The 18596-nt window shown below is 39.7% G+C and overlaps 1 protein-coding gene across 5 annotated transcripts in view; it reads right to left on the minus strand.

Annotated features, from left to right (window-relative positions):
* The window catches only part of KANSL1 (KAT8 regulatory NSL complex subunit 1), a 172901-nt gene that overhangs the window by 116255 nt on the left and 38050 nt on the right, over positions 1 to 18596 (minus strand). For all 5 annotated transcript variants that reach the window (XM_070773676.1, XM_070773677.1, XM_070773678.1 and 2 more), the window contains one exon: positions 11258 to 12629. In XM_070773676.1, the coding sequence (XP_070629777.1) occupies positions 11258 to 12546 (1289 nt within the window). In that variant the 5' untranslated portion in view covers positions 12547 to 12629. The remainder of the gene's footprint in view (positions 1 to 11257; positions 12630 to 18596) is intronic.

The following is an 18596-nucleotide window of genomic DNA, read 5'->3' on the forward strand; positions in this document are numbered from 1 at the left end:
CACTTCTAGGTGATGCCCCACCCAAACCATCCAACTCCTATTCCACAAAAGAAATGAGTAACAGGATTGTAGGTTAAGAGATATATTTGGAATGCCTTTCCTCAAAATACATCATCAAATTACTTAATATCACTTAAATTTCTTGAATGTAAAGTGCCATATCTTATATGATGTTTGGTAAATCTCTAATGCTCAAAATTCTGCAAGCCAGGCTTCAACAATACATGAACCGTGAACTTCCAGATGTTCAAGCTGGTTTTTAAAAAGGCAGAGGAACAAGAGATCAAATCGCCAACATCCCCTGGATGATCGAAAAAGCAAGAGAGTTCCAGAAAAACATCTATTTCTGCTTTATTGACTATGCCAAAGCCTTTGACTGTGTGGATCACAATAAACTGTGGAAAATTCTGAAAGAGATGGGAATACCAGACCACCTGACCTGCCTCTTGAGAAACCTGTATGCAGGTCAGGAAGCAACAGTTAGAACTGGACATGCAACAACAGACTGGTTCCAAATAGGAAAAGGAGTACGTCAAGGCTGCATATTGTCACCCTGCTTATTTAACTTATACTCAGAGTACATCATGAGAAACGCTGGGCTGGAAGAAGCACAAGCTGGAATCAAGATTGCCAGGAGAAATATCAATAACCTCAGATATGCAGATGACACCACCTTTATGGCAGAAAGTGAAGAGGAACTAAAAAGCCTCTTGATGAAAGTTAAAGAGGAGAGTGAAAAAGTTGGCTGCAAGCTCAACATTCAGAAAACGAAGATCATGGCATCCGGTCCCATCACTTCATGGGAAATAGATGGGGAAACAGTGGAAACAATGTCAGACTTTATTTTTTTGGGCTCCAAAATCACTACAGATGGTGACTGCAGCCATGAAATTAAAAGACGCTTACTCCTTGGAAGGAAAGTTATGTCCAACTTAGCATATTCAAAAGCAGAGACATTACTTTGCCAACAAAGGTCCGTCTAGTCAAGGCTATGGTTTTTCCTGTGGTCATGTATGGATGTGAGAGTTGGATTGTGAAGAAAGCTGAGCATTGAAGAATTGATGTTTTTGAACTGTGGTGTTGGAGAAGACTCTTGAGAGTCCCTTGCACTGCAAGGAGATCCAACCAGTCCATCCTAAAGGAGATCAGTCCTGGGTGTTATTTGGAAGGAATGATGCTAAAGCTGAAACTCCAGTACTTTGGCCACCTCATGTGAAGAGTTGACTCATTGGAAAAGACCCTGATGCTGGGAGGGATTGGGGGCAGGAGGAGAAGGGGACGACAGAGGATGAGATGGCTGGATGGCATCACCAACTTGATGGACATGAATTTGAGTGAACTCCGGGAGTTGGTGATGGACAGGGAGGCCTGGTGTGCTGTGATTCGTGGGATCACAGAGTCGGACACGACTGAGCGACTGAACTGAACTGAAAGTATGCAGATGTTCAACTTTATTGGATATAATGACTGTTTCTGTTATTGCTACCTAACAAGCCACCTCAGACCAAATGGCATGAAACAGTGTTTATCTTATTCTTGTAGATTCTCTGGATCAGAATTCAGAATACAGTTGGAATGGCCTGTTTCTGATACGTGATGTGTGGGGCTTCAGTTTGACAAGACACAAGGCTGGGGGCCAAAATACCTGGGACTAGAGAATCATTTCCAAGATGGTTCCTTCACTCACATGTGTGGCATCCTGTTAGGGATGCCTCGGTGGCTTTGGTCTCTTTAGTGTGACAGCCTCAGGGGGGTCAGACCTCTTACATGGTGTATCTTTGTTTCACAAACAAAGGTGGAAGCTTCCTGTTCATTTAAAACTGTCCTGGGAAGTCACCTAGCATCACTTCCATCATATTCTATTGCCTGAAGTGGTCACAAACCCTCTCAGGTTCAGAGGGAAGAGACAGAACCCCATCTTTTAATGGGAGGAGTGTCAAAGAATTTGCAACTGTATTTTAAAACCACCATAACAGTTTATTCCAGAGCTAGATGTACCAGTTTATAGTTTTTAAAAATGTAATTTTAAATATTATTACAGATTACTACTGATTGTTTTGCTGCTTAAAAAACATTTCAAGCACTCTAGAAGCTGTGTGCCTGCCTGTGTGCTCAGTCACATCCGACTATGCGATCCCATGAAATGCAGCCCGCCAGGCTCCTGTGTCCATGGGACACAGATGAAACTCCAATACTTCGGCCACCTCATGCAAAGAGTTGACTCATTGGAAAAGACCCTGATGCTGGGAGGGATTAGGGACAGGAGGAGAAGGGGACGACAGAGGATGAGAGGGCTGGATTGCATCACTGACTCAATGGATATGAGTTTGGGTAAAGTCCGGGAGTTGGTGATGGACAGGGAGACCTGGCGTGCTGCGATTCACGGGGTAGCAAAGAGTCGGACAAGAGTCGGACACAACTGAGCAACTGAACTGAAATCTCTTTTCATCAATGAAATCCAAAGGACATTTTGTTCATGCCCAGGCTGTGGGTAAACAGCCTAGATTAATACAGTCGGCCCTCTTTAACTGTGGGTTTACCACCTAAGGTTGGTTGAATCTGCAGGTACGAAGGGCTGACTGTACTAGGTCATTTTATATAAGGGACCTGAGCACCCTTGGGATTTTGGTATCTGCAGGGCTCCTGGAATCAACCCCCTGGGGACACTGAAGGACAACTGTATCCTGATTTCTTATCAGCTATGTGACATTAAGCAAGTTACTTAAACTTTTCATTCTTCAGTATGAGTCTGTAAAACTAAGATAATATCACAGAGAACTAAATACATTAATGCATGTAAAGAACTTCTAACATTACCTACCTCAAAGCATTCCACAAGTGTAGGTTATTATTTTTTTCCCTATCAGTATGTCTCAAACTATGCTGTCTGATTAGGCAAAGTTGGTTTAAAAAGTTTTCCAGCTCAACTGAATCACTTCAGTCAAAATCTTCCTGGGGTCTGGGTTTCAGATTAGTACCAAATACAAATACAAATGTAAAATACAAATATAAAATCAAACCGTTGGGCAGACTACCCTGGTGGTCCAGTGGTTAAGACTCTGAGCTTCCAATGCAGGGAGTGCGGGTTCAATCCCTGGTCAGGGAACTAGTATCCCACATGTCTCAAGGCATGACTGAAAATATATTTTAAAAAAATTATTCCTACAGGGACTTCCTTGAAAGTCCAGTGGTTAAGACTCTACATGCTCTCATTACAGGAGGTACAGGTTCAATCCCTGGTCGAGGAGTTAAAATCCAGCAGGCCACACAGAGAGGCCAAAAAATAAAAATTAAAATTAAATCAAATAGGTTAAAGGTACCACAAAGCCTTAATGAGAATCAAAATTATTAAGATTTACTCTTTGTATTTGTTATATACTGAATCCCTTGGTTCAAACAGCGTAATTTTTCCAGATACAAAATTGAAAACAGGAAAAAGACAATGAACTGGAGTCATAAAAGGAGATGACCTTAGGCATGGATTTCTGCCTAGCCTGGAAAATATTGAAGTCCCTCGGTATGCCAGGACAACTGGTTCCAGACTCTTCTCCCCACCCCTTACCAAAATCTTCAGATGCTCAAGTCTGCAGATATAAAATGGGGTAGTATTTGTATATAACCTATGTACATCGTTCTGTACACTTTAAATCATCGATGCTGCTGCTGCTGCTGCTGCTAAGTCGCTTCAGTCGTGTCCGACTCTGTGCGACCCCATAGATGGCAGCCCACCAGGCTCCCCTGTCCCTGGGATTCTCCAGGCAAGAACACTGGAGTGGGTTGCCATTTCCTTCTCCAATGCATGAAAGGAAAAAGTCAAAGTGAAGTCGCTCAGTCGTGTCGGACTCTTAGCGACCCCATGGACTGCAGCCTACCAGGCTCCTCCATCCATGGGATTTTCCAGGCAAGAGTACTGGAGTGGGGTGCTATCGCCTTCTCCGTTAAATCATCTCTAGATTACTTAAAATACCTAACACAATGTTAATGCTATATAAAAAGTTGCCAGAGAACTGCAAATTAAAATTCTGCTTTTTTAAATTTCTGGAATTTTCCCCCACAAATGTCTTCAGTTGGTTGAACCCACCAATGTGGAACCTGCAGATCCAGAGGGCTGACTGTAACTTAATCCATGTTGGTCTTTGCTCAGGGAGAGGATAGAGAAACTAATTAAAGTACTATTCATTTGAAATATAACGTGACTCCAAGCTTTTTCTCCTCTAGTAAAACAATTTTACCTAACTGATGGAATTTAACAAGGTGCTCTGCAAATGACACTGAAACCTCTGGGAATGCCCAAGAGCCAAATATGTTTAAATAAAAATTAGTAAAGGTGTACTGCCATTTAGTAACATCTCCCATCTGTTCCTTCTCCATTCCAACAGTTCCATCCAATCCAGTTACACCTGTCAAAAATCTAGGAATCACCCATAATTACTTTCGTGCTCTCTCAACATCCATTCACTGCATCCAGTCAATCACAAGTCCTAGTCACCCTACCTCCAAATTACGCAGTGCTCTCATTCTTCCCTCCAAAGGCTGAGTCCCCATTGTCTCACCGAGCTTACCACAACGGTCTAACTATTTCCCAAAGTCCACATCCACTCTCCTCTTACAAACAGTAAGAAAGAATCTTAAAAAAAAAAAAAAAAAAATCCAATGATAAACTGTCAACGGTGTCAAGAGAATTTTAAACCAGAGATCACCTACAAGCCTATCCGTATGACCAAGTCTCTAGCAACCTCTCTGGTCTCATTTCTCATTACTCTCCTCACACTTTGCACTGTTTTCAAAAGTATCAAGCACCCCCTATTCCCAAAGCTTTAGCACAGTCTGTTTTCTCTGTTACACATCTCCTCTCTTGTTCACCACAAATTCCTTCTCATCATTCAGGTCTCAAGTTACATGCAACTTGACTTCAAGATACATGCTAGGACATCCCCACCCATCTTAATTAGATGTTCCTAATATGCACCATCTCAGCACTCCAAACTTTGCTTCTATGGCACCCACAACCACTATAAATATACCATTAACTATATGATCACTTGCTTAAATATTTAATTAATCACTCTTTCTAGCCAGTTTACCCACGAGGACAGGGCAGCGATTGTGTTTCTCTTACTCACCTATATAATCCCTAGGACCTCAGGACAGAGTAGGCCTTCAGTACCTCTAATAAACAAATTAATCAATTCCCAAAGTCTCCAAGGTAAGGCTTCAAGGCCTCTCTGCATAGCTCAGTCCCTCCTCCTCTATTTATACAGGACTGCTTAGAAGGCCATTTCCTAATTTTTAACAGTTGCTGGAACTTATAAGGAATACAGAAACCTTCATTTTTAAGACCCTAGTAAAGAACTTGGATCTTCATGAGCTATAAGGGTTATTCTACAAGTCATGTTCTCATAGTCACCGAAGCTTGAAACTTCAATTATCTATGATGATCCCTCCCTGTTTTACCCATACAGCCTGTTATTAATCCCATTAAATCCATTTCTGCACCATCCTCTGGAATCTTCTCTTTTCCTTTTTACACTACAATTATTACACTCAATCTGTATTACTAGATCTCTAAAATGTCTCCACTCTAGCCACCAAAAAGCCATTCAGCCTCTGTCCTCTGATTATGCCATGCCTTCCTCCTGTACTGACCTACCTCATTAGGCCATAACCAAAAGACAACCTTCTATCAAAATCCTAGCCAACCTTCAAGGCTCATTTCTACTATCCTTTCTTTCCAGTTCCATCAACCAGTTGTGATCTCTTCCTATTTCATTTCTATCATCCAACATTTACTACGTATTAGTACATGCCAGGCCAGAGAAGGCAATGGCAAACCACTCCAGTACTCTTGCCTGGAAAATCCCATGGACGGAGGAGCCTGGTAGGCTGCAGTCCATGGGGTCGAGAAGAGTCGGACACGACTGAGAGACTTCACTTTCTCGCACTGGAGAAGGACATGGCAACCCACTCCAGTGTTCTTGCCTGGAGAATCCCAGGGACGGGGGAGCCTGGTGGGCTGCCGTCTATGGGGTCGCAGAGTTGGACACGACTGAAGTGACTTAGCAGCAGCAGCAGTACATGCCAGGCACTGTTCTAAGTATTCATCTCCCATGTCTCCAATACACATCAAAATTATATACTTTTTGTGCACAGAAATTCAGTTTATTTACCTACGACATCTGATGTCTTACATGTTTGTTCATAAGTACCTACATATGACCACTTTAAAAGAAAATAGTTGATCCTTAAACAACACAGGTTTAAACTGTGCACATTCACTTAGATGCAGATTTTTTTCAACAGTTACTATGATCTGTGGTTGGCTGAATCCAGATACAGAGGAAGAGGCTGGGCATCACTAACCCCAGTGTTGTTCAAGGGTCAAATGTACATCACTCAATTTTACAGAATGAAAATACCAATCCGAAGGCAACAGGAAATATCTGGAGCATCTAGATCTGCAGCAAATAAGGAGACCCCAGATTCTTGCTGCCTAACTTCCTGCCTTCAGAATCACACAAGAAGCACTAAGAATAATTCTCACTACCTACGTAACTTCTCAGAAAAAAAGGGGGCAGGGGGAGAAGAAGGAGAAAACACACAAGTTCCTATTTCAGCCACTGGATGTCATATGCATGCTAGCAGAAAAACCTGGGGCATTCAATCAGTGATTAGATTAGAACAAGGTGTTTGGCAAGTCAAAGTTCACTTGGCTCCAAAGTAACTTCTCTAAGAACATAATAGACTTATTTCCACATATGTATCACACCCAGTAAGATATACAATAACCATTTTAATGGATTATGGGGTGGTAAGGGCTGGGGGGACATAAGGTAAAAGAATCAAAGCTCTACGTCAAAGTCAAGAAAGCCATTTTGTTTCAAGGTACTCCAGTGACTCACAAGGAACTTTGCCTCAGATTCCCCAAAAGCAAAAGATGATGATGAGAAAAGCTCCATTGATGTTAAAGATAGAGTTGTCACAATTCAGAGCAGTTTAAGCCTTGGAGATCAATTTTCTCATTTTTATTAGGAAAGTGGTAACAAAGCTAGTCTACGGTAAAGAAGGGTTAGATGTTAGGCTTCCAGCTAATAGATCTCTCACTCCCATCACTCTGTGAGAGGAGAAGGAACATGAAAATAAGAACAAATCAAGTTGACTGCCATCCTTGGCAACATCATTTGTGCATACTTAACAAATTCAAGCAGGAACTACAACACAAAGCATTCCATAGTACTTAAAAAGCAAAACCTATGAACATGCTAGTAATTTATGATACCGTGAAGTCTTCATAAACTCCAAAAGGATGAAATTCCTCAGAAATAGAGCAAAGTCACCACAATCAAGACAATCCAAAATTCAAATAACTTAGTTCACTGAACTGAACATCTAGTTTACTTTTATGCAACTCTGATCAGAACAGACTTCAGGAAGCTATCACACAAATGAAATAAAGTTTAGAATAAATTAAACAAACAAACAAAAAACCCATGAAAATAAAACAAGAACAGGGAGAACAAAATGAAGCCAAGAATGAGGCTTAAAAAAAAAAGGTACAACAGTAAGAACCCACAAGCTGCTGATCTAAAAACACATTTAATATCTGGAAAAAATTTTTTTCTTCACAAGTACTTACTACAAAAGTTTGTAAGTACAAGGGTAAGAAAATGAAAACTAAATTGAGCAAAATTGAGTATGGGTCCAGGAATTCAGAACAAAATAGCAGTACGAAACTTAGATATGAAAAGGAGAAATACAAAGAAAAACCAAAGTGCAGAAGAGTGTGGGAGCACAAGCGCATGCTCAGCAGTTCTATGATAAACACATGAGGCGACTAAACGCTTTTATTCCTACTTCCACAATTAAGAACCAAACACTGAGGTATTTATTGAAACATACAGCTTCCTTTCTAGTCCCTCATTCAAGATGATGATGCTTTTAAAAAGAATGAAATAATGCCATTTGCAGCAATGTGGACAGACCTAGAGATTATTCATATTAAGTGAAGTCAGATGAGAAAGACAAATACCATATATCATTTATTTGTGGGATCTTAAAGTATGAAATTTATTTACGAAACAACTCAACTGTGTAGAAAACAAACTTATGATTCCAAAGGGAGAGGGATAAATTACGAGTCTGCAATTAGCAGATACAAATACTACATATAAAATAGATTAAAAAAAAAAAAAAGTCCTACTGTTGTATAGCACAAGGAACTAGATTCAATATCCTATAATCATCCATAATGGAAAATATATGAAAAAAAAAAACCCATATGTATAATGTATAACGTTATGTATAATGGAATATGTACGTACAATGAAATCATTTTGGTGTATACTAGAAATTAACACATTATAAATCAAAGAATTTATACTTCAATAAAAAGAATTTAAGATGATGTTTCAATTCCTGCTCATTCCACAGTGATGTTACTAAACAATAATATAGGTCAAACCCAACGTAGTGCAGAATTTCCAAAGAAGTAGGTACATGTACCAAGACAGGAAGATATATACACAAAACATTTTCAGATGATCTTCTAAAAAGCTTAAAACAAAAAGGTGGAACAATTTTAAACTAAACATAAAATCAGTTAACCAGAAAAAATTAAATCAAGGAAAAAGAAAATACTTTCTCTTCTGCTGTGTCATCCAGCTATATTAGAATTCACTAATTGTAAAAACAAAACAGAACAAAACAATGATAAACATGTAATTCTTGACAATATATAAAACCAATCATTCTGCTACTGGACAGCATGTGCCTAGGACTTACAATGAATTACAGATTTTTTCTCTTTTATTAAAAAGTTAGGAAAAACACAAATGAATTCTTGGTGAAAGCTTGTAATTTTCAGAGAATCATCATCCACTTGTAATTTAAGCAACATCACTTAAAAACAATTCAAATCTTCTCTACTAAATATTTTCATTATGGCCACCAGACTAAATCTAGGGACTTTATCTCTGACAGTACTTCAACAAGGGAGTGAAATACTAGACAGGCTGTTCAAAGAGGTAAAAAGTTGAAATTCACCAGCTGGGTCAAGCCCCTGAAGACTTAACTAACTTCTTTTTTTATTCTTTTTTTATTTTTTTTTTTAACTAACTTCTTATTCTACGACTCAAGAATTATAAATGCAGGTATGAGATTTGGGAGGGACTTTAAATCACAAAGAAAAGGTTTCTCTGCATCCAAAGAACTTCTTTCTCTTTTTTAATCACAGCGCTGTCTCCACTTTCACTGGCCAGTGGTTGAAAACCCTTAAAATACTCAGGTGGTCAACAAAGACCCTGGCTAAATACCAACCTTGGGAGTCAATCTGGTGACCTTGCTTAAAACAATAAGTTAAAAGTATTTGCACTTTATTGGTGGCTTTAATTTAAATTCATATATATCATAATTTGCAAAAAGCATATTTACTTGACAGTACTTTTAGCGCCCAAATCGTCCTTACTTTAATACGATCTGAAGCATGGAAATTCAACTTTTAAAAGCATTATTAAACTGATCCCAAGAGGTTTCCTAAAATAATCCCTTTGCTGTCTTTTTAATTTACATCCTTCCAATCAACAAACCACTGTGAGAAGAATGCCCAAACCTAAGCAGGTGGACCAAGAGGTCTTTTGAAGTCAACAGACTACTACATGATGTAAAAAAAGTTCTCTCATAGGCATTCTGGTTTCACTGGGTTGGAATGTTACCCACAACATTACCAAAACTAAGAAATGTTGCCAATACAATGTCTCTCGAAAACATTCTTATAGATTCTAGATGTTTTTCTTCAAATACACAAGATAAGTGCAGGAAACTTTAAAGGCTTCAACTACTCTATCTTTACACAAAATCACTCAAACAGAATATTCAACTGTTGACAAGGTTTCTTAAAACTGCAGTTTATGTAGCAAAGTCAGTGGGAGTAATGCCACAAATATTGGCAAGCTGACTGAAGCTACTAATCCATTTAAGGAAAGGGAACTATGTTACAGCAATGCTCTGAAATGTATTTGCTTTAGACCTGAATATAGAAGTGGACTCTTGAGCACACTAAGCTTACAAGTGATAATGGCACTTGGTCTACAAGGGAAAAAATCCAGCACGATTATCCAGATTTTTTTCACTCAAAACAGAAACATAAACCCAAATTTCATACTCAGATACAGTATTATCCATGTTTATAACAAACTGGAGGAAAAAAAAAGGAAATCTACTTATGCTTAGAAGCATAGCTGTCTCAATAAAGTCTCCAGTGAAAATCTTAAGTCACCTTTTTATTACAGACAAGGGACAGTCAACTATTCCAACACAGCCACCTACTCCAGTCTTCTCTAGCAATCCAAACTTCACAACATTCCCACCCAAAGAGGATCTACTAGTTAACTCTTCTCCCCTCTTTTCCAACTACTCTTGTTTCCCTCTCTCATGAAGTCTAGATAAATGCAGATCTATGTTTAAGGAGATATACTGTACTTTCTTATCTTAGAACTAAATGTAGGACCAGGAGATAAACCATGTATGTCTCTACCAGGTCCATGTAAAGTGCCACAAAGAGCTTATGGAGAATTTTCCTCAACCCAACACATTTTGAAAATCCAGTAAGAATTTATCCCAAATATGTCAATACATTTAACTTAGCTGAAAGAAAATAAAACCCAAACCTATAAAGGTTTCTTTTACGAAGAGAATCAGGTTGTGACAGAATATCATGCTTGGAGACAACCTACAAAATACTCTGAAGCACTTCCTGATTATAAGTCCTTATTTTTTTTATAAGGAAATCTCAAATGTCAAAACTGAAAACCAGGTACATTCTCTGCTAAAAGCTCAATTAAAAGCAACCATAAATTCCAGAGAACTTAACTAGGTCAACTAAACTTTTGCCCCACTTACTAGAAACAATCTGAAGCCAAGCCTCAGAAACTTACAAAACATCCTACATATGGTTTCAAAAGAAATCTAATTGTTCACTATGAAAGAATGGGTAGTTTTACAAACTAGAAGTCTTCTAGTTTTCTCTTAATAAGATTTCCATGGGAAATTAGCAGCTTTTACCCTACAGCAACACAAAACCAAAAATACCTTCCATTTCTTCACTATCAGGTATATATGTACCCACCCACCCCCACCTAAAATTAGGAAAAAGACAAAACAGTTTGTAGGCACCCATCATACCAAGAAGCCCTGTCTTCCCATGATGGGAATTCACCAAGTCTTTCTCCATAATGAAAACGACATTATGCGTGGTTCTACTCACAGGGGTACGTGGCGCTGCTCAGGGTCAGCTCTGGCCAGTTCTTCCTCTTCGATATCAGACTCTCCTCCTGAACTACTGTCTGTGATGTCGGAATCAAATGCTTGTTCACTGCACCTCAAGTTAGCTATACCACTGGCTGTAAATCTCTCCAATTCTTCTGAAATTGAGTCACTTTTCAGGAAGTTGCTAAGTCCCTCTGAAGCAGCAGTCTCACTGGCAGCTTTTCTCAATGCAGCTTCGGCCTTTCGAGTCAGCATCAACTGGCTCCGGGGCCTCAAGGATTCCAAGTTTGGCAGCTTGCTTAAAGTTTTCTCTAAAAATCCACCCAGCTGATGCTGTATGTGCCTCTCCACCTGCTTGGCTTGCACAACCTGTAAGCGCTTCTGTAACCTGCGGGCCCGGCTCTCAATGTCAGCCTGCCGCCGCAGTAAAGCTGTTATCCTGGTGTCAGAATCTAAAGCACTGAAAAGGATGGAAGACAGGGGAGGCTTTTTACCCTCTAACTTGACACCCCCCACGTTAGAACTGGAGTCTGTGTCAGGTGATAACCTACTGCTTCCTTGAAGTGCCGGCTGTTCCATGGAATTTACAGAAGATTTGTTTGCAGTGCTATTATTGCTAAATACAGTTGTATGTTCTACATCAAGGCTTCTATGTGGAAGAGTGCAATTGGTCATACCCCCTTTCAAGTCCCCAGACTCAGATGCCACCACTTCACCCCCCTGAAGAGAAGATGAAGTGAGAGCCCGTTTTCCCCCATTAAGGGGACTGGAATTGTCATGATCAGAATGTGTTGAACTTTTAGTCAATTTCTTCGCCAATCCATTTACAGGTGCTTGTGGCAGAGCTGTCTGACCACTTGTATTCATGGTTCTAAGATTTTCTAAGGAAAACTCCAAAACTGGCTGTCTTCCCAACAGCTCAGCTCGGAGTTCATAGGACTGAGATAAGAGAGGGTGAGATTTGAGTACTGTCTGCTTGCTGAAGACACCGTGCAACTTCAGTGATTCCTTTGAGGGAACAGATGTTACATCGGAGCAGAGATAAGATGCCACCAGTGGTTGCAGCTTTCCCAAATCTTCCTTGGTAGGATTATTTCGGAAGTCTAGACTGGGATCCTCTGCAGCAATGGCTTTTCTTTTGGTTCCGTTGGCAGCAATAAGGATGTTGGCGTTGCCGTTATTCTCGGCACTGCCAGGGGACAAAGTGGAGGATGGGGGAGCCAGTTTGAACCGGATATGGTGTGTTTCAGCTGCTGCGTCAGTGAGAGCGGGCGCCATCGCAGCCATTCAGCACAGAGAGACAGGAAGTCCAGCCTCTCCCGGTGCCGAGGCCAGCTCCACAGCCCCTTACCGCCTCCCCAGAGAACAGACTAGAAGAGAAAGAAGAAAAGAAAGTTAGAAATACAAACACATTAGAAAACAACACACATGTTTTTAATACAAACATCATGGAGGCTGTTAACCAAACTCTGTCTTCAAGAGAACACTCAAACCAAAAGGGGAGGGTGTTGGGGCGGGGCCACAACTCTACAAAAGAAAAGAATTCCATCCTTCCTTTTGGTCATTTGTTACCATACATTGAAAGTAGTCACAGACTGTTAAAATCAAATCATCTGCATTTAAAAGAAAAACAGCTTTAAAACTTCTTGAAATTAGTGAATTTAAAGCAAATGTATCAAACTAAACACCAGGAATCAAACAGAAAAGAATTAGTAAGAACTCCTCATTCCCTACCCAAAGTCTGTATGCCAAATGTCTGTACATTTCTGGCCAAAGGATCCAATGTTTGTCAGCTTCCCACTTCTCTGTAAGATAGATCATACTAAAAGTTTTACTGTATCACACCTGTAATGCCAGCTTATTTCATCAGTTTTCTTTTTTTTCCACTGTTCTCAGTATGGCCCACCTCTCAAATTAATTGCCCAATCAATGTGTCTCTTTTCTTCACAACTTCTTGAAAGAATAGTTATAAATAGCTGCCTCTGCCCTTCTCACTCTTCTGTAATCTGCCTTCTACTCCTACGGCTCTGGCAAAGGTCACAAGCAATCTCATTATCAAATCCCATGCTCAAGTCTCAGTCCCCATTCTATCTGACTTCTCTGAAGCATGAGGTAGTGCTGACCACCCCACTCTTCTGGAAATTCTTCTTTCCCGACGTCCTTGACAGCAAGGTCCCTTCTGCCCTCTTCTCTCTCAACTCACTTCCTTGGCAACAATCTTGATAGCAATGTGTAAGTCCTCTGGTCGCTCAGAAAAACACCTTCAGCTGCACTAGTCAACATCCTCACCTCTATGTACCTCAAGCCCCCTGAAGCTCAAAACTGGATTTCTTTTTACTTCTCACCCAGTTTTATCATCTCAGGAAATTGCTTTCACCGAGTAACCCCAGCTAAAAACCTCAGCAGTGTGCCTCTTCTTCATCCCTTTTGATTTGTCTGGTCTGAGAGTAAAAGGAAATCTATGTAAAGAACTAAGCCAGCAGGTACTATAGTGTGGCCTACAAACTTCTTGAGAGCTCAAAGACCATTTCAGAGGTCCAAAAGATCAAACTTTTCATAATAATATTAAACATTATTTGCCTTTTTCCACAGTGTTGACGTTTGCGATAAGGATGCCAAGACAAGTCTGAGCAAAACTGCTGGTACCTTAGCAAAAATCAAAGCAGAGGTACCTAAATGTACTAAGAGCCTCTGGTCACTGTATTCTTTACTCATTTAGTTAAAAAAATAAAACTTTTTTTAAAGGGTTATTATAATGAACTTTGATATCCTTGATGAAATACAGAAATTAGGAACTTTATTAAATCTCCACTCAAGTCTTCAGTGCATGTGTATACGTGTATCTAAATATTCTGTGCAATGGAAGGGAAAGTACACATAGAGCACTTCTACTGCTTTAAGAAAACTGAGTTACAAGTTGAACTAGAAGCTTCTTCCATGTAACACTATTTTTACTTAGCAGAACAACTGACGAACTACGATTATACAGACTTGAATATTGAGCAGACATTTTCTTGCAAATGAACAAAGTGAACCTGTCACTCCAAGGAAACCCAATATGAGGTTTGTTGCTAATGATAAAATCTGAGTTATTATGCAAAAATAAGTATTTTGAAAATGTGTATCCACCACCATAAACTTGGAACATTTCCCCAATACTTAGTCATTTCTGATTAAACAGACTACTGCTGATTATTAGTGAACGAGAACTGGATACCACATAATGAAATGTGTCAACCTTTGGAAGAGCTGCATAACTCTGTTAGTGATCAAATGACCAATGCTCCTTAGAAACTCGTGCATGGGTGAAAGTAAGTGTTAAGACAGACCAAATGGATTAATCTGACAGAGTATGAAAAGCTCACTGATACGGCTTTAAATTCCACAGTGCAGCTAACCTTTATGAACTACTACTCGTCAAGTGTGGGCAGTGTCAAAGGATACGCACACTTTAAAAGGCTACTAAATACTTGTCTCTTTTCCAAACTACACATTTGTATGAGGTCAGATTTTCTGTACATACTTCCAAAACAACATTATCACAACAGAATGAATGCAGAAGGAGATATGAGAACCCAGCTGTTTTCTATTAAGCCAAACATTAGAAAGACTTGCAAAAATGTAAAATAATGCCATTACCACTTAATTTTTGTTGTTCTGATAAAAGTATTGTCCATAATATGTAATAGGTTGATGATTTTTAAATGAATTACTAATTTTTTTTCCCTTTACTGTGTGGCCGTACTGCCCAGCTTGTAGGATCATAGTTCCCCAACCAGGGACTGAACCCGTGCCCTAGGCAGTGAAAGCAGAGTCCTAATCACCTGATCGCCAGGAAGTCCCAGTAAATAATTATTCTTTAAATTTCTTGAAGTTTCTAATCAACTATTGATAATAACCCACCAAAGTTCTTTGTGGTTTTCGACATTTTTTAAAAGTGAAAAGGGGCCTTGAAATCAAAAAGTTTGTGTATCACTGAACTAAAAGCAACCTCCTCCTCTCTCAAAAAAATGAGGGCAACTTCCAGTTTGGTCAAACATTTTATCTTTAGATAAAAATCAACACAGAATAGTGAGCCATGTAGTACTACACTAAGACTCTTTACCTTAAGTAAATGACTGAGAACAGTGTTAGTTGTTCAGTCATGTCCAACTCTTTGAGACTCATGGACTGTAGCCCACCAGGCTCCTCTGTCCATGGGATTCTCCAGGCAAGAATACTGGAGTGGATTGCTATTCCCTTCTCTAGGGGATCTTCCTAACTCAGGGATCGAACCTCAGTCTCCTGTACTGCAGGCAGATTCTTCACTGTCTGAGCTACCAATACACTTACACGTCAAACATGTCTACCGCTCTATGTAATTGCCAAAATTTTCTTACTCTAAGCTTGTAAGGCCTTTAACAAACAGCCTATATTCATTAAACTAGACCTGAGGATTAGAGTTTCATCCTTATGGACTTGCTGGCATACAGCATTCTGTGTAACTAACTGTTCTATGTCCACTTTTCCTATTTTTGATTTTAAATTTAAAAGTAATTTCTAATGTAATTTAAAAAATAGCTGTATTATTACATTGGTTCAATTGGCAGATGAACCAATGTAATAAGCTCTTTATTCAAAATACCTTGAGTCAATTTAATAATGGGAAAAGCATTTTCTACCATAAACAAAAACCACTATCTGATCTTCCAATCAACTCAATATCCTTGTTCAAACTGATAACAATATACAGTTGGTACTAGCCATGCAAATGGCCACCCACTCCAATACTACTGCCTGGAGAATCCCATGGACACAGGAGCCGGCAGGCTACAGTCCATAGGGGTGCAAAGAGTCGGACATGACTGAAGCGACTTAGCACTAGCCGTGCAAGGAGGCACATTATCACTGTCAGATGGTTAATATGACGAGTGAGAGGAGTAGATGGAGCCTACTGCCCCAAAGCACTACAGTCTGTCTCAGCAATGGCAGGAAGCAGCCTCCCTCTGGGACCCAAGCAAGGACACAGATGTTACACAGCTTCCACAAAACCTATGGAAAACCCATGCTCACCCAGCACACATAAAAAGTGGGTTGTAATTAACATCACACCACAGAAGGTGCTTAAGCAATCAACATTCCAAAGTTATTTCAGAATTATTTCTTTAAAATCTGCAACTAAAAGAAAAATATGCTGACTCAAATCCCACCTCTTTCAATATTTCTCTGACCCTCTGAAAGCACATCTGAGAACTTGACATTAATCATATACGCCTCAAAGGCAAATGTATTTTGCTCACACTCCCTCCTTGGTCTCAAAATCCCCATGGAGTACAATGAAAAGAGCAGTTACTAAACAATTTGTCTCAATAAACAGGGAAGGGGAAAAGTGACATCTTCAGAAGAAATTCCATTCCTAACTCCTAAATCTTTATCTTTCTATATCAAAACTGCAAAAAAAAAATATACTGGACTCTACACCCGCCTCCCCTCATTGACTTCAAATGCTGTGCCGAGATGCAGTATCACTCCCCAAACCCATCATGCATAGGTAAGAGAGCAGGTACAGGTTCACATCTGGCACCACCCATATTTAAATCATTTAACTATTTTGCTCTCTCAACTTCATCTGCAAATAACAGAACTGACCTCAGAAGGCTGCAGAAATGATTACATAAAATACTTTCAATTACTTAACTTAGTGCTGCCTGGCACAAGAGCCCATTATTTGCACTATTACTATAACCTATGGGAAAAAAACAAATATTACTAAAACGAAAAACTGTTAAGTAGAAAAAAGGTGTTAAAAAATAAAATGTATACTGTGACCTCATTTCAGTTTTAAAAAGGAGGTGGTAAGATTCTTTTGTTTTTTTATTTTCTGGCTTATGTAATGTCTCCACCATAAACACAAATTGCTAGTATAATACAAGGGAAGAAGGCAAAAATAATGTAAATTTTTAAAGAGTCAAAAAAATGTGAATAAGGCAAAATATTACAAAAATGTTCTTAAATTTAACATAATGAGCAAAATGTTGATGGAAACAATTCCCATCCCACTTAAATCCCAAAAACGTTGTAGTGACTTAACAATTTAGAGCAGAGAGAAACTGTCAAACTTGAGTGTTACAAAAACAGCAGAACACCTTTTGATAAATCACCCTTCTCCAAAGAATACAAAGCATTAAAAGCTATAAGTAATTTATTAATCCTCATTACAAGCTAAGTGGTAGGTTTCTGGCTGTGATTTTTAATTTCCAGTTCACTGGTGGGGACAGATAGTAAAGTTACATTGTACACTCAGAATAAAGAAACCTAAAATATTCCAACTTTTAGTTCATCTAATAAACCACAATCTGACCAAAAAAAAAAAAAAGATGGACCTAATGCACCTGCAGCCACTGACATAAACTATGATTCAGCAGTAAGCTTAACAGACACAAGAAGGGCTATCTTATCAAGGTCCTTTAAAAGGCTATGAAAATTTGAACTAGCTAATTAACAGTGTCCATCCCAGTCCCAAGGAAGCATTTTGGGGACTGGAAGATGTCAAATGGGTTCAGTAGGCAAACACAGGAAAAACTTCGCTGATGAGATTCACAATGCACTTCATTATGCTGCTGCTGCTGCTGCTGCTAAGTCGCTTCAGTCTTGTCCGACTCTATGCGACCCGATAGACGGCAGCCCACCAGGCTCCCCCGTCCCTGGGATTCTCCAGGCAAGAACACTGGAGTGGGTTGCCATTTCCTTCTCCAATGCGTGAAAGTGAAAAGTGAACGGGAAGTCGCTCAGTCGTGTCCGACTCCTAGCGACCCCATGGACTGCAGCCCACCAGGCTCCTCCATCCATGGGATTTTCCAGGCAAGAGTACTGGAGTGGGGTGCCATTGCGTTCTCCTCGTTATACTGAATACTGCTCAAGTATTCACACCTCTAACAAATAAACATCTTTTTTCATTATATTAATATTGTGCAGAACACTGTTCTAAGGGATTTAAGTTAGAATACAGTTCAAATACATGACCTCTAAGGCCCCTTCCTGTACGTATGATTATTATAAATGGCAATATAGATTCAAGAACAAACTTCCTCCTAACACAAGTGACACTCTGGAAGCCAAAGTACACCCCAGGACAGAGCTTCTCCACCGCAGCACTACCGCCTTGTGCCGAGTAAGTTTCTGCTGTGGGAAGGGGGTCTCTCCTGGGCCCCTGCAGGTGGTTTAGCAGCATCCCTGGCCTAGAGGCCCGCTGCTCCCTCCTAGAAATTATGACAACCAAAAATGCCTTCAGACATGCCAAATGTCCCCAAGGGGGCAAAATCACACCCCCCAATTGAGAGCCACTCTCTAGAGATAGA

This window comes from Bos indicus, chromosome 19 (genome assembly GCF_029378745.1).
Source record: "Bos indicus isolate NIAB-ARS_2022 breed Sahiwal x Tharparkar chromosome 19, NIAB-ARS_B.indTharparkar_mat_pri_1.0, whole genome shotgun sequence".
Classification (NCBI taxonomy): Eukaryota; Metazoa; Chordata; class Mammalia; order Artiodactyla; family Bovidae; genus Bos; species Bos indicus.